Here is a 13,986-nt window from a genome sequence, read left to right as displayed (position 1 = left end):
AACAGTACTGATGATTATTGAAGCTGAAAACGATCATGAAGATGACGGTATTAAAGTGAAGGAGTTTCATTTTGATTATTGTAATGTAGTGTTCTTTAGTGAAACATATCACCTTTCTAACACTTTAATGCGCCTCCAACGGTTCATCACGAACCGGCTGCTGCAGATGGAGTATGGCTGATCATATGCATCAGACATGCTCGATAAACAGGAGGAACCGCCGGGGCTCAGTAGAGTCTATTCCCAAGCAATAGTTCCAAGTCGGTTGGATTTGAGAAGGTTTTGATGATTGTTACAAATCCTAATAAAAGTATTATAGGATTTGTGACAGGTTTTGGAACCTTTTACAGCCAGCTGACTTCAAAATGTTGTTTGGGCTCTATTTCCCACGTTTCTCGGTTGATTTTGATTAGTAATTTATTAATGTCATAGTCGCTTTTTCGAATTTTTACATTGTTAGTTGGTCATATTTTCTTTAAATAAAGCAATTAAAATCGACCGAAGAATTAATGGGAAGGAGATTTGCAGCACTTAATTGTGTTGATAGATTCGAAGCTAACGTGCGAACACTTAAACGCATTGTTGACGTCAATGCGTTCGACGTGACATTCTGGACAAAAACTGACTGCTTTTTATTAACTGAAAAACGTTACTTGTGTATGACTAGGTTGACATTTCTAGGCTACGCTTGAGAAAATGACATGGTTTATCTAGGTAGGACCGATAGGACAATTGTACGAATTTGAATATTTTTCATAGTATTTGTAAGGGGATGAATACATAATAGTTGACAAGCAATCTTTATTATTTTATTTTTTTTTTTTGCAATCCCCTAACTGGCGTATTTTTGTTTATCTCTCAAATGGTATTATGACATCAAAAGAAATTCAGTTACATGTTTCTGTGGGTTTTGGACCGATGACAATTCAAAGACACAAGAGATGAACACAGAGAAGTAGAAAACGATTAGCGAAATCAAGAAAACAATTTGACACAGGATCGACTATATTTTAACATACGGGGTTCGTTTGATTCGATGAAAAAAAAAACAAACAAGCATACGACAACAGACTTAACGAGTAGAAATACATATTTAACCATACCACATCATCAAACAAGAAGACAAACACAAACCGTGTGACCATAACATTACATAGGCAAATCCTGACTGACCAATTGAAAACTTTCCAATCTTCTACCGTAACTTTTTGAGTCAGTTTGCAACAGTGTCTTAATGGATATCATTTTCCGCGTACGGCTGGCAAACTGCTTCTGAAAGATTACGTACTCTTTTCTATCTTCAGGTCTAGTGTAGAGGTTTCAACTCTATTCAGAGTGCAGCTAGAAACCTAGCAAAAAAAAACGAGTTGCAAAAAGTTGATCTTTTCAGCACGAGTCGTACTTACGAAGAGTGCTGAAAAAATCGTGTTTTGCAACGAGTTCCATACAAAATTTTATGCAATGCATTTTTCATAATGTAATCCATTTGAGTTGCATAATGTTCATAATGCAATTCATTATAGATGCATAATGAATCAGTTCGGATAAATTGGCCATTATGATACCAAAATGAGTTATATAAAATATAAATTATGATACTGAATTGCATAATAGTTATTTATGCAATTAGTTGCAAAAAGATGATTTTTTCAACACGAGTTGTACATTTATCCAACGAGGCTTGCCGAGTTGGATAAATACTACGAGTGCTGAAAAAATCGAGTTTTGCAACGAGTCGCATACAAAATTTTATGCAATGTTTTTTTCATAATGCAACCCATTTGAGTTGCATAATGTTCATAATACAACCCAAATGAGTTGCATTATGAACATTATGCAACTATTTTTCATTATGCAACTCATTTCAGTTGCATAATGAGCCTGTACGGAAAAGTTGGTCATTATTATACTGAAATGAGTCAGATAAAACTGAAATTATAATACTGAATTGCATAAAATAAATTATTTTACTGGCTACAGCGCCATTAGCGATCTAATTTCTCATACATCTACTCTGGAACTGCTCGAAGACTAAATAGATAAGATTATATACATTCGAGGTCGTCCAAACTATCCTGGAGTTAAGCCCTTGACATTAACAGCTGTTACAGTAGTTGCATTTGCTATGAACTCATACGTCACGTATCCAACTATTATCAATGAACCTTTTAGATTTGACCGAATCATTCCAAAATTCTTTTGGAATATTCCAGACCAACCAAACAATTCCAAAGAACAGAACTTCAGGTCTACCGCATTCAGACGCAACTTACTAGTACCAGACCAACAGGATCGTCATTCCATGAAAATCTGCTAAATATGAGTCCATCAAAGTTCAGTATAGTTCAGCATATAATGGGTTTCTTCCCGATTTTTTCCACTACACCAGATAAGCGAAAACAAAATCGGCATAAAGCTCTGCATAAAAAAGGCATCTGATGCTACAGTACAACAACCAAAGAAAGCCAGCCGCAAGCGGTCACGCAAGCCTCGGGGCCTTACCCAAGTGGACAGCGACGACGATGAACCGGCGGTGGCCGTCTCGCCGGAAAAACGCACTCGACGACTGCGAGACTCCTCCCGGCGGACGAACAACAACACGGAAAAGGCCACCGTTGCCCCGCCAGAGGAGTACAAACGGCCCGAAGATCAGAGCGCGTGGGCCGATCAGCTTCCGGAGCATGTGCTGTGCGAGGTGAGTCGTTTGCCGGTCTTATGAGGCAGATCAAGAGTTAATTTTTCTCTGTTTCAGATTTTCCAATACGTCATCCAAGACGACGGTTCCATTCCATCGTTGATCCGGTGCGGAAAGGTGTGCTCCGCCTGGCATAAAGCTTCCCTGGTGCCTTCCCTCTGGCGGACAGTGGATCTCGGGAACTGGACCAAGGAGCGGTTTAAAACGGAGATCAAGCTCAAGTGGCTGATTGAGAACCGCCTTCGCAATAGTACCGATGTCAGTTTTGGTAAGCGACATACAGTTCGGGTACGTCTAGGGATTTTGCTATACTGGTTGTTTCACTTACAGGAAACTGGAAGGTCACCAACGTGCAATGTGTATTAGATAAGCTACTGGTAGCCGCGCCCAACCTTACGGGGATTACCCTGACCGGCTGGAAGCAACTCACATCCGATCATCTCATGTTTCTCGTACAGAAGTTCAAGAGTCTTCGGAGATTGGATCTAAGCTCAATAAACGTGGGTTTTCTCTTCAAATGATGTGTCTTCTATTAAGATATCTCTCAATTCTAGGCCGAAGTCAATGCGAACAAAACGGCAGTCGGCCAGGTTTCGTTATGCACAGCCATCACGGAGATGGGCGATCGGTTAACCCATCTCTATCTGGCCCACAATCGTCTCAGTGGCATTCCACAAATCGTTAAGGCACTGTCGGTAAGTTCGACTGAGATTCTCAATCTGAGTGTTCAACTAATGAAATATTCTCTTCTTAGACCCAATGCCCTAATCTCGTCCTGTTGGATCTATCCAACGTGACCACCATCGCCATCTCACACGGTATACTCAACATCGAGCAGCTGCAAGCCGGATGCCAAAAATTGAAGGTCCTCCGGATAACCAACTCCCATATCAACATGAGCACGGCAACCCTTCAGGAGCAGGTTTGTAATCCGAAATGCGGTCTCATCCACCACGTGTATCTAACGAAATCTCTTCTCTCTATCATCAACAGATGGAATCGCCGGGTTTTCCGGAGCTAGAGGAGCTCTCAGTTGCATCGCTGGCCGATGAATCGCGGCTGTTTAACGACGAGTACCTTCAGAGAATTCTCAAAACGAGCACCCAGCTGAAGTTGCTGGACGTACGAGGCTGCTCCCGGTTGACCCACGACAGTTTGATCCGGTTACCCACGTGGGACCTCAAGCATCTGTTTCTGTCCGGGTGTTCCATTACGAGGGATATGGGGTAAGTGTGTTTGTTACTATTTCAATAGATTACCTGATTTTCGTAATGCTGCTCTACATGTGAATACCACAAACATATAAAAAAAAAAACTAGCTCATTAACAAGAGACCTTGACATAGTGACAGGGAATTTGATGTAAATCACATTGAGTCACAGGACCTGCTTGCTTCAATGTTGTCCTAATTTATGTAATAAGCTGGTTCTCCTTATACAAAAATTTCAGTTTTATCCAAAAGAACGAGAATATTGATTTTATCATAGTGAATAATACAAAAACGAATTTGTAGTAATTCTCAGGATCGTTAAAAAAAAAGTTCTTGATATTAGGCCATTGTTTTCTTCTTCAATCATCCAAACATTCACAATTGTTCGATGAAAAAACGTATATTACAAGCCTATAGTCGCATTACTTTTAACCGTAGTGTGGCCAGCCAAAAAAAACCCCGTAGAAGGCCGGCAGGGTACCCGGGTACCCACGAAATGAAAATAATCATATCTCAGCGATTTTTCCACCGATTTTAAAAGTTTTTGCTTCATTCAACTCAGAAACTCATTATCTATCGAGATCGTATTTGGTTGGACCGGTCCAATCACCATAGGTACCGAAAAATCCGGATTTCCGGATTCATGTTTTTATACAATACAATATACGGGATTTTCGGTAGGTTAGTAGCAATTTCGGTACCAAGCATCGTATAATTGCTTTGGCATATTGTATCTGACCGGCCTGGAATCATAAAACGTGTTGACTTTGAAACTGTGTTTTCGGAACACGCTTTCCGTGGGGCCATGGTTGACCATAAACACTTTAAGATATCCTAGCCTCAACAATGTGGGTTTCAATATGGTATAAGGACATGCTCCCAAAAATATGGATTTTCTGAAAACCACGGTGATTAGATCGGTCCAACCAAATATTTTTCCGATAGATGATGAGTTTCTGAGTTGAATGAGCTAAAAAATTTCCAAAATCGATAAAAAATTGACGGAGACATGATCATTTCAATTTCGTGGGTACCCGGGTACCCTGTCGGCCTTCCACGTAATCAAAAAATGCAGGAGCCCCTCCCCCTGCCCCTCCTCACTTTAAAATTTGGTCAACCCCATTAATAGATGTATATTCACGAGTTCTAAGATCTAACAGAGTTCCAACATCCTAGTCTCAATAACCATAAAAATATCGAGATTTGAAATTGAAAAAGGTACCCGGGTACCCTGCCGGCCACATAAGTGTTAAAACGCGTTTTGTGTGACCGGCGTCATGTAGTGCAATTTCGTACGCAGTCTATAGACATTTTCTTTTTCAATATGTCTGTCTAGGGTTCTGGCAAAGTGCATTAGGTTTATAGTTGCTAAAATTTCACGTCCTTGGTTTTGATCCAGATCACTTACACTAAGGTCTTTTTTTACACAGGTAGTTTTCCTGCTTCAACTCGGTCAATTTTGAACCTACCTATCTGATTTTCCGTACACAGGTAGTACTAACCGTGTCTACCTGTGTACAAATTTTCATGTGAATTGGCTCAAAATTGACCGAGTTAAAGCAGAAAAACTACCCGTGTAAAAAAAGACCTTAGTGTACTTCTTACTGTATAAACAGACGTAACACCTAGAACAAGTTTCATGAAAATCCATCGCCCACTTCACACTATTATCACCTGGTGGAATTGTTTCACGAAGTTATGTAATATCGTCAACAGAAGGCGCTAGTGTGAAACGTCATACATACGCAAAGAAAAAATATGCGCGGCTCAGGTTGTGAATGCCACAACTATGAAGATTTAAATGATCGTTAAAAGCGTGATCGAAGCGTTATACGCGATTGAACCCCAAATAAATGAACCAGATAAAAAAAAGCGTGGTCGATGGAAATTCCACAAGTGTTACGTCTGGCAATCGAGCAGGGATGGCATGTCACGCAGAAACTGTGCCCATTTTCGCTCATCTTTCACTGAACTTCTCAGTTTCATTTACCTTACGAAAAAGAAAGAGAAAAAATGCACAATAAAATGTACACGCAGAACTCGATGTACACAGCGCAGCGACCGAAAAGACAAAAGAATTTTCACGCAGATTTGTGTAACACCGGATCAACACAAAAAATGTGCTGATCCGGTGTTACACAAATCTGCGTGAAAATTCTTTTGTCTTTTTGCTCGCTGTGTGAAAGTTACTCGTGCGCTGTGTTGTTTCATTTAAGGGTGTACATAATTTCTCTCACGCAGAGTTTTTGTGCGGGTGATTAGAGTGCTGCGTGAGAGCAATGAGAGCTCGCAAGTCATAATTCCAGTGCGCAATTTCTGCGCGCACGCAGAAAAAAAAAACAGAACTCAGTGCACACGCAGTGTGTTCAAAGGGGTCAGTGTTGTTTGAGCATTTGGTGAACCGAAAGCATGCCAATGAGTTCAAAACCCGCTAAGGGGTATCAAATTCTGTGATATCAGAGACAAGCAGCCGTCTTAAGCTGGTCAAGGACTTACAGTCCAAATTCCACCAACAGGCGGTGCTAGTGAGCTAACAAATTTTGTTTTTCATATATATCAGGACAATTTGCAAAAAAAATTCAACTAGCGCCGCCTAGCTTCAGAAACTCAAACCAAACGATAATTATTCTGAAAGCCCTTGATCTACCAAACAATTTTGCCGAAGACACCATCTTTCTAAAAATTCAGAATGCTGAGATATGTGAAATGTAAAACTTTAACGCTATCTAGCGCCGCCTAGTGGTGAAATCACGAATCATACGGCCCATATTCTGAAAGCCCTTGGTCAGCTGAACAACTTTGCCGAAGAAATCAACTCTCTAAGTAATCAGGATCCTGAGATATATGGGATGGAAATTTTGTCAGTGTTGTATCTGCTTGTCCAAGATAAATATTACATAAATCACAGACAAGTAGATGTGACACTAAAGAAATTTCAATCTCATATATCTCATGATCCTGATTACTTAGAAAGTTGAAGTCTTCGGCAAAGTTATTTGACTGGTCAAGAACTAACAGATAATAAGACTAAAGATTCAAAATTCCACCGCTAGGCGGCGCTAGAGAGCAATAAAATTTTGAATTTCGCATATCTCAGCATCCTCATTTTGTAGAAAGATGGTGTCTTCGGCAATATTGTTTGGTAGATCAAGGGCTTTCAGAATAATTACCGTTGGGTTCAAGTTTCTGCAGCTAGGCGGCGCTAGTTGCATTTTTTTGCAAATTTTCCTGAAATATAAGAAAAACAAAATTTGTTAGCTCACTAGCACCGCCTAGCGGTGGAATTTTGAATCTTAAGTCTTATTATCGGTTAGTCCTTGACCAGTCAAATAAATTTGCCAAGGAAACCAACTCTCTAAGTAATCAGGATCATGAGATATATGAGAATGAAATTTCGTTTGTGTCATACCTACTTGGCTGTGCACTTGTCGTGCACTGGAAGCACGACTGAGTGCGCTCTCATCACGAATTTTTGTGTGCACATTTTCTGCGCGCACAAAATGTGCACGCAGAAATTGAAAAAACATGTTTGTTCTAACATTTGTTTGAGCACTCATTTTGAGTGTGCCGCGATGGATGCCAGAGAGTGAGCGGCTGGTTTATGTGTGATAAAAGTTGCGTAGTTCACCCTCGCTCTCGTTGAAAGTCGTGTGTAGAGTGTATGTTTTCTCTTCTCACGCACTCTTCGCACTGAGGAGCATGCCATCTCTGCCATCGAGTAGTTTTTGAACGGTCCGCGAACTGATTTTGAACTGTAAGGGCTAATATTAATACAATAGTAGTTTACGCAACAAGGTGCAGAATGACGATTTTTACAGCACGAGTCGTATATTTATTCAACGAGGCTTGCCGAGTTGGATAATTACGACGAGTGCTGGAAAAATCGAGTTCTGCGCCGAGTTGCGTACAACGTTTTTTGCAATTTCATAAATTACCCTTGAGGATAGTTTTCAACAAAATTTTTTCATCAAACTGCACACTGATGTTCATAGCTAATGTTTAAGAAAATCTGATCACAATAGGTTATACTGTGCAGTTGTCACAATTTTCCATAACTGCGTCCAAAAGCATCAAAAAGTTGACCAAAACTGAAAACAGTGCTGTAATAGTTCATTACGCAACGCAAATCAGTGCTGTAATGAATCATTACAGCACTGTTAATTAGGTGTGGGAAAGTAGGCCTTTTCCTGTCAGATTTGCGTGAGGTAAAATAGCCTATTACGATGAGAAATTGCAAAATAGTTATTTATGTAACGAGTTGCTAAAAGTTGATTTTTTCAGCACGAGTCGTACATTTATCCAGCGAGGCTTGCCGAGTTGGATAAATACGAAGAGTGCTGAAAAAATCGAGTTTTGCAACGAGTTCCATACAAAATTTTATGCAATGATTTTTTTCATAATGCAACCCATTTGAGTTGCATAATGTTCATAATGCAACTCAAATGAGTTGCATTATGAACATTATACAACTATTTTTCATTATGCAACTCATTTCAGTTGCATAATGAGCCAATTCGAAAAAATTAGCCATTATGATACCAAAATGAATTATATAAAATGTAAATTATGATACTGAATTGCATAAAATACATTTCAAATCAGAGAGAGTTCTAAAACAAATAAGTAAGAATAACCTCCAAAGTCTTTGCGAACTAGCACAGTTAACCGTGACCATGAACTAGGCATCCCAAGTAATATTTTTAGTGTTATGAAATACGCCAAGGTTCCTACGAAGCTATGCTTTTAAAACCATGGTCAAAGTAAATTTATCTCCATTGCTGCTACCAAAACCCCATGCAGGCAAGAATTCGGCCATTTGACCCACTTCAAACCTCATTTCGTTCATTTGACGTTAACCAATCTATGTTTCAACGTTTCACGATCTCTAGCAGGCTGATTTCCTGAAAAGTTATTTAAAAAAAAATCCCTTTTAGTGACAAACCTTTACAAGACGGCGCTTGAAGTTGAGGACAATCAAAATTTTCAAACCACTGAAAATTACACAGGTCGATAAATTTTATATGTGGTAGAACAAAATTCTTAATTTCCTCAACAATATCATCATATAGGGGAACTTACGTATTCTCGGCAGTTTTGTTCTCTTTGTCATGGGGGGTTTTGTGAAACCAGTTGGTCTCAGAGTTGGCCTCAAATCCTTCCCAACCAAGCTGACTTATGTGCCCAAATTTCAGGCAAGGCCCACAAAAACCCCCCATGACGAAGAGAACAATCCTGCCGATAATACCCTTCGTCACCCTATATGTGTTTATTTTATCTGGTATGTGAAACTACATGGCTCTGGATTAGTATGGCCTGGTTTAGCATCGAATTGAAGCTAATTTTATTACTGTTTTAGCCAATTTCTCTTATGATCATTGGGCGCGCAGTTTATTGATACCAACTTTTTAGGCTTACATTATCACATGTTAAAAATCAAATCTGGAGCTCGATTTGAATACGTCGTATGTGCTTTTGTCGATTAAAAAATCGATCAGTTTGATTCGCTTATTGTAGCGAAAACCGTTGAAATTGAACAAAGTTGATATATACAGCAGAATCCTCATAAAATAAGCTTTCCGTTTCATCATTAAAAGTCTCAAAAATATCTTCCATATTGCTACAATAACTAAAATAAACTGATCGATTTTTATATCGACAAAAGCACATACGACCTATTTAAATCGAGCTCCAGAAATATGTTCAAATTTCTTTTTTAGTGCTAGAATACAGACATTGACTGATACACTGTCATGAAAAAATAAGGCAAATCATATATATCCCATATTCAGCGTGTGATATCGTCTTGAAGTTTCCGCATTTTTTCATGCCGCACCCTGTATATTTACGACTTGTTTCAAGACCAAAACAAAATAAACAGGCTACGTGATGGTGTGGTGGCATAGAAAGCTACTGGAAAATCATATCTAAGAATCTAAGCATTTATTGAAATCGTTTTGGTGCCAGTCTGTCTAGGCGCCTGCTGTTTTTACTAATAATGGCTTTAATCATAACGATATTGAATACATAAATTATATTCGGCCTAGATAAATGCACGATTGAAAAAGATACAAATAAAAACAGATAAAGTCTAAAATTATAATCTAGAATTCCCAAAATAATTTGAATGGTTTTTCATCATACAGTGCACGAGTTTTGACTGCCAAGTGAAATTTTATGTGAAGGACGAGCTTGGTGGTCTAGTGGCTACCGCTTCTGATTCATATGCAGAAGGTCCTGGGTTCAATCCCTGGCTCGTCCCTTTCCTCCTACTTTGTATCCTTCTGTCTACTTTCTCTCTCACTCTCTCCTACATATACATCTCATGTATATTCGTATGTTCGTATCGATCGCTAGAACCAGAAATGGATTGAAAAAGCCGTTTCCCTTCCTTAAAACTTTCATCACAGCACAGTGTCAATCTATCATATAACGCCTTCAAGTTATGCAACCAAGCGAACTGTGCCGCTTCACAGTAATCTTCACACAATCTATCGCTTTACGCCTGGCATCCTTGCACCAATCAGTGGGGTGACACGGCTGTCAAACTCGGTACATCGCCGCTCCACCCAACATCATTTTTGGTACGGCGCGTTTTGGTACCCACTTTCTGGTCGGTTTACCCTAACTTGCTCCTGATTTTCGGGTGTGCGGCTCGTGTGTTGCTAGTGCTTATTTCAGAAATTACACAATTCCAACGAAATCGTTGTTTTTGATGATTGTTTCTCTTTCCTTATCACTTTGCACGATATTATAAGTAGCAGCGAAGCAGTGCCGATGTTTCCAGCGCATTTTTTCCATGAATTAAGCAATCAAAACAAAAACATTGGACGCCATGCTGAATTGAATGCTGGGTAGATGATTCTGGCCCTTCGTCATCCCCCTGGCACCAATGCATGATCCATGTGCCAAAAATAAACATTTCCCACCAACACACCCAACATCCGCATGACCTTGTGCAGGCGCACACTGAACGGAAACCCCCGCCCAAGATCGACTGAGAGGCGATACGATCGCGCCCCTTAACGACATTCGGTCGGAAACCGTATGGTCCACCGACCGAATGATGTCATCCTAAAATCGGATGACAGCTATATGGAAATGGAATGTTGACCATATGGTCGAGCAACCTTGTTTTTTAGCGATTGATATCAATCATATATCCGCTTCCCTTCTCAAAAATGATTTGCTTAGAGGCCAGGGTGCCCTCGCGCACCCATTTCAAAAATGTGTCATGTCCAGAAATAAGACATGCAATGCAATTTTTTTTTTTTTTGATTAAATTCAATTTTATTTCTATATTTGTGTGTTTTACATAGTTGTTTTGTTTAAGTGATTTAATTTTACATTTTTCATCCTTTCTTCTCTTTGTGTAGCATCAATGATGTTTGTTTGTGTGTGTTTCCTTAGAGTGTTGGTTTGTGTTGATACAATATGGGTATCGGTGTTATTTTAATTTGATAACCTACTTACATACTACTACAAACAACAATTTGATAACCTAATTGACCAACGCTCGGATGAGCGGGTGTTCCGAGCTTGAGGCGCTCGCTATGAAGCCGTCGATGGCATCTTCAATGCGATCGTTGACCGTCTTGCACCCTGCTGCACGGTGCAAATCGCTTATCCGCGTGTCGAACGGGGCATCCAGAATCATCCGGAGCAGTCGGTTCTGCACCACTTGGAGCTTCCTCTTGTGCGTTTCGGCGCACGTCCCCCACACCGGCATGGCGTAGTTTACCATCGGGGCGATGATCATTTTGAAGGTGGCCAGCTTGTTGGTTCGCGACAGCCGGGACCGCCGGCAGATCAGTGGGTACAGCGCCTTCAGTAGACCGTTGCACCTGTTCTTGAGCTTGTCGGTGTGGGAACGATACGTCCGGTTTTCGTCGAATGTAATGCCGAGGTAGTCGACCTCCTTGGACCATTCGACAGGACAGCCGTTCACTCGGATGAAACAGCCGGGAGGTGGGAGCAGCTTTGGTGAGGGCCGATGCCGGAAGAGGATGGCCTGGCTCTTCGACTCGTTCACCTTGATCTTCCAGGCCGCGAGGTACGAAACGTACGCCGTGACGCCTCGTTGCAGTCTCGAACGGTAGTCGTTCGGCTTTCGTCCGTTGGCCATGATTCCGCTGTCGTCGGCATACAGCGCGAGGGTGCAACCGGCGGGGAGTTGTGGAACATCGGACGTGTACACGTTGTACAAGATAGGGCCCAGAAGACTACCTTGCGGGACACCTGCTGCGACGTCTTGGATTTCCGAAGTGGCACCTGAAAGATGTACTTGGAAGGATCGGTTCGAGAGATAGCTCCTTACCATTTTCACCAGGTAGCCGGGGAAGTTCGCTTTCATCAGCTTGTGGACCAGTCCGTCGTGCCACACATTATCGAAGGCCTTCTCGACGTCCAGTAGAACAATGGCCGTGTTGTTCGATAGTGCCTTGTTCCGATGTATCGTATTTTCCACTCGCACCAGCTGGTGGACGGTGGAATGTCCCTTGCGGAAACCAAATTGCTCCGGTGCGATAACCTGATGCTCGTCAATGTGTGCCATCAATCGTTGGAGGATTAGCCGCTCGAACAGTTTGCTCACTGCCGACAGCAGCGTGATTGGTCTGTAGCTTGTTGGGGCTGTTGGATCCTTCCCAGGATTCGGAATAGGGATGACTTTCCCTACCTTCCACCTAGCCGGGAAGTATGCCAACCGGAAGCAACTGTTGAAGACCGACGCCAGGAAGCGGTATGCTTTGGCGGAGAGCTTCTTCAGCGCTAGGTTGAAGATACCATCTGTACCAGGGGCTTTCATGTTTTTCCCGCGCTTCACTGCCAATCGGACCTCCTCTTCAGTCACCTGACCGGCGAACGGAGCGTCGACGACTCGATCCAGCCGGTTCATGGATTGCCGTACCGCTGCTTCGTGTGGGCTTACCATGGTGGCACCAAGATTGTGTGCTTCGACGAGCTTGGCGGCGATCGCGTTTGCTTTTTCCGGGGGGGATACCAGAATGCTTCCGGCACCGTCTCTCAATGGTGGTACTGCTTGCGGCCGCTTCTTGAGTATCTTCGCCACCTTCCAGAACGGCCTCGTGTGGTCGCCCATTTGCTGAATGCTGTTCGAGAACTGCTGGTTCCTAATCGATGCCATTCGCTCACCGATCAATCTGTTGAGTCCGGAGAGTTCTTGTTTCTTCGTCAAACAGCCAGTTCTTTGGAACTGCCGTCGGACGGTGTTTCTTCGCTGGATGATCCGCCTGGTTTCGGGGTCGATTGCCGCAAATTGCCTTCGCACCGGCACCCAACGGATGCAGGCGTTTTCTGCGGTGTGAACTGCTTCTTCGAACACCGCCAGGTGGTTTTCGATGGCTTCGATGGAGCTGAGATCTGGCTCTTCAGGGATATGGCTGTCCACCAGTCGGCTAAAGGCCACCCAGTTGACATGGTGATAATCCCGTCTCATCGCTGGCGGGGTCTGAGCTGGGTTGAGCTCGAGTTCGCATACCACCGGGTAGTGATCGGAACTCAAATCGTGGTGGGTTGTTGGTTTCGACAGCGGTAGATCGGATAAGAACACGTCTAGTGTGGATGCTCTTCCGGCTGGGGAGAGAAAGGTCGGTTCGTCGGGATAGTGGATGGTATAGTTACCTTTGCCGAGGTGGTCTGCCAGCAGTTCTCCGTTCTTGTTTACGGTATGATTCCGCCACAGGGTATGGCGAGCGTTTAGATCGCCAGCCACCACGAAGCCGGCCCTGTTGTCGGTGAGTTTGTCCAGGTGTTCCGTGAAAAGCCTTGACGTGCCGTTGCTGATCACGCACTGCCGAGGGGCGTAGACGGCAAACAACGTAATACTTCCACGGGTCGCATGGATTTTTACGCCGATCGCTTCGATGACACTGGTTTTCGGATGCGGTAGAATTTCGTAGCGGATGCCGTGTTTGATGACAACGGCGACGCCGCCGCCGCTCGAGTTGGGCAGATCTAGCCGGACCATGGAGTGGGAGGGGAGCGAGTAATTTGTCTGTGGGTTGAGCCGGGTCTCAGTAATCACTCCAACGTCTATCTTATGCTGGGCAAGGAAGTTGCCCAA

The 13,986-nt window shown here is 42.5% G+C and overlaps 1 protein-coding gene across 3 annotated transcripts in view; it reads left to right on the top strand.

Moving 5' to 3' along the window:
• Nucleotides 1–13,986, top strand: part of LOC109426855 (F-box/LRR-repeat protein 6) — a 74,271-nt gene that overhangs the window by 36,667 nt on the left and 23,618 nt on the right. For all 3 annotated transcript variants that reach the window (XM_029876656.2, XM_029876654.2, XM_029876652.2), the window contains exons 3-8: nucleotides 2,390–2,695; nucleotides 2,753–2,963; nucleotides 3,026–3,195; nucleotides 3,250–3,390; nucleotides 3,450–3,617; nucleotides 3,689–3,921. In XM_029876656.2, the coding sequence (XP_029732516.1) occupies nucleotides 2,390–2,695; nucleotides 2,753–2,963; nucleotides 3,026–3,195; nucleotides 3,250–3,390; nucleotides 3,450–3,617; nucleotides 3,689–3,921 (1,229 nt within the window). The remainder of the gene's footprint in view (nucleotides 1–2,389; nucleotides 2,696–2,752; nucleotides 2,964–3,025; nucleotides 3,196–3,249; nucleotides 3,391–3,449; nucleotides 3,618–3,688; nucleotides 3,922–13,986) is intronic.

This window comes from Aedes albopictus, chromosome 2 (assembly GCF_035046485.1).
Source record: "Aedes albopictus strain Foshan chromosome 2, AalbF5, whole genome shotgun sequence".
Classification (NCBI taxonomy): domain Eukaryota; kingdom Metazoa; phylum Arthropoda; class Insecta; order Diptera; family Culicidae; genus Aedes; species Aedes albopictus.
Note: the sequence above shows the minus strand (reverse complement) of the source record. Positions and strands in the feature narration are given on the sequence as shown.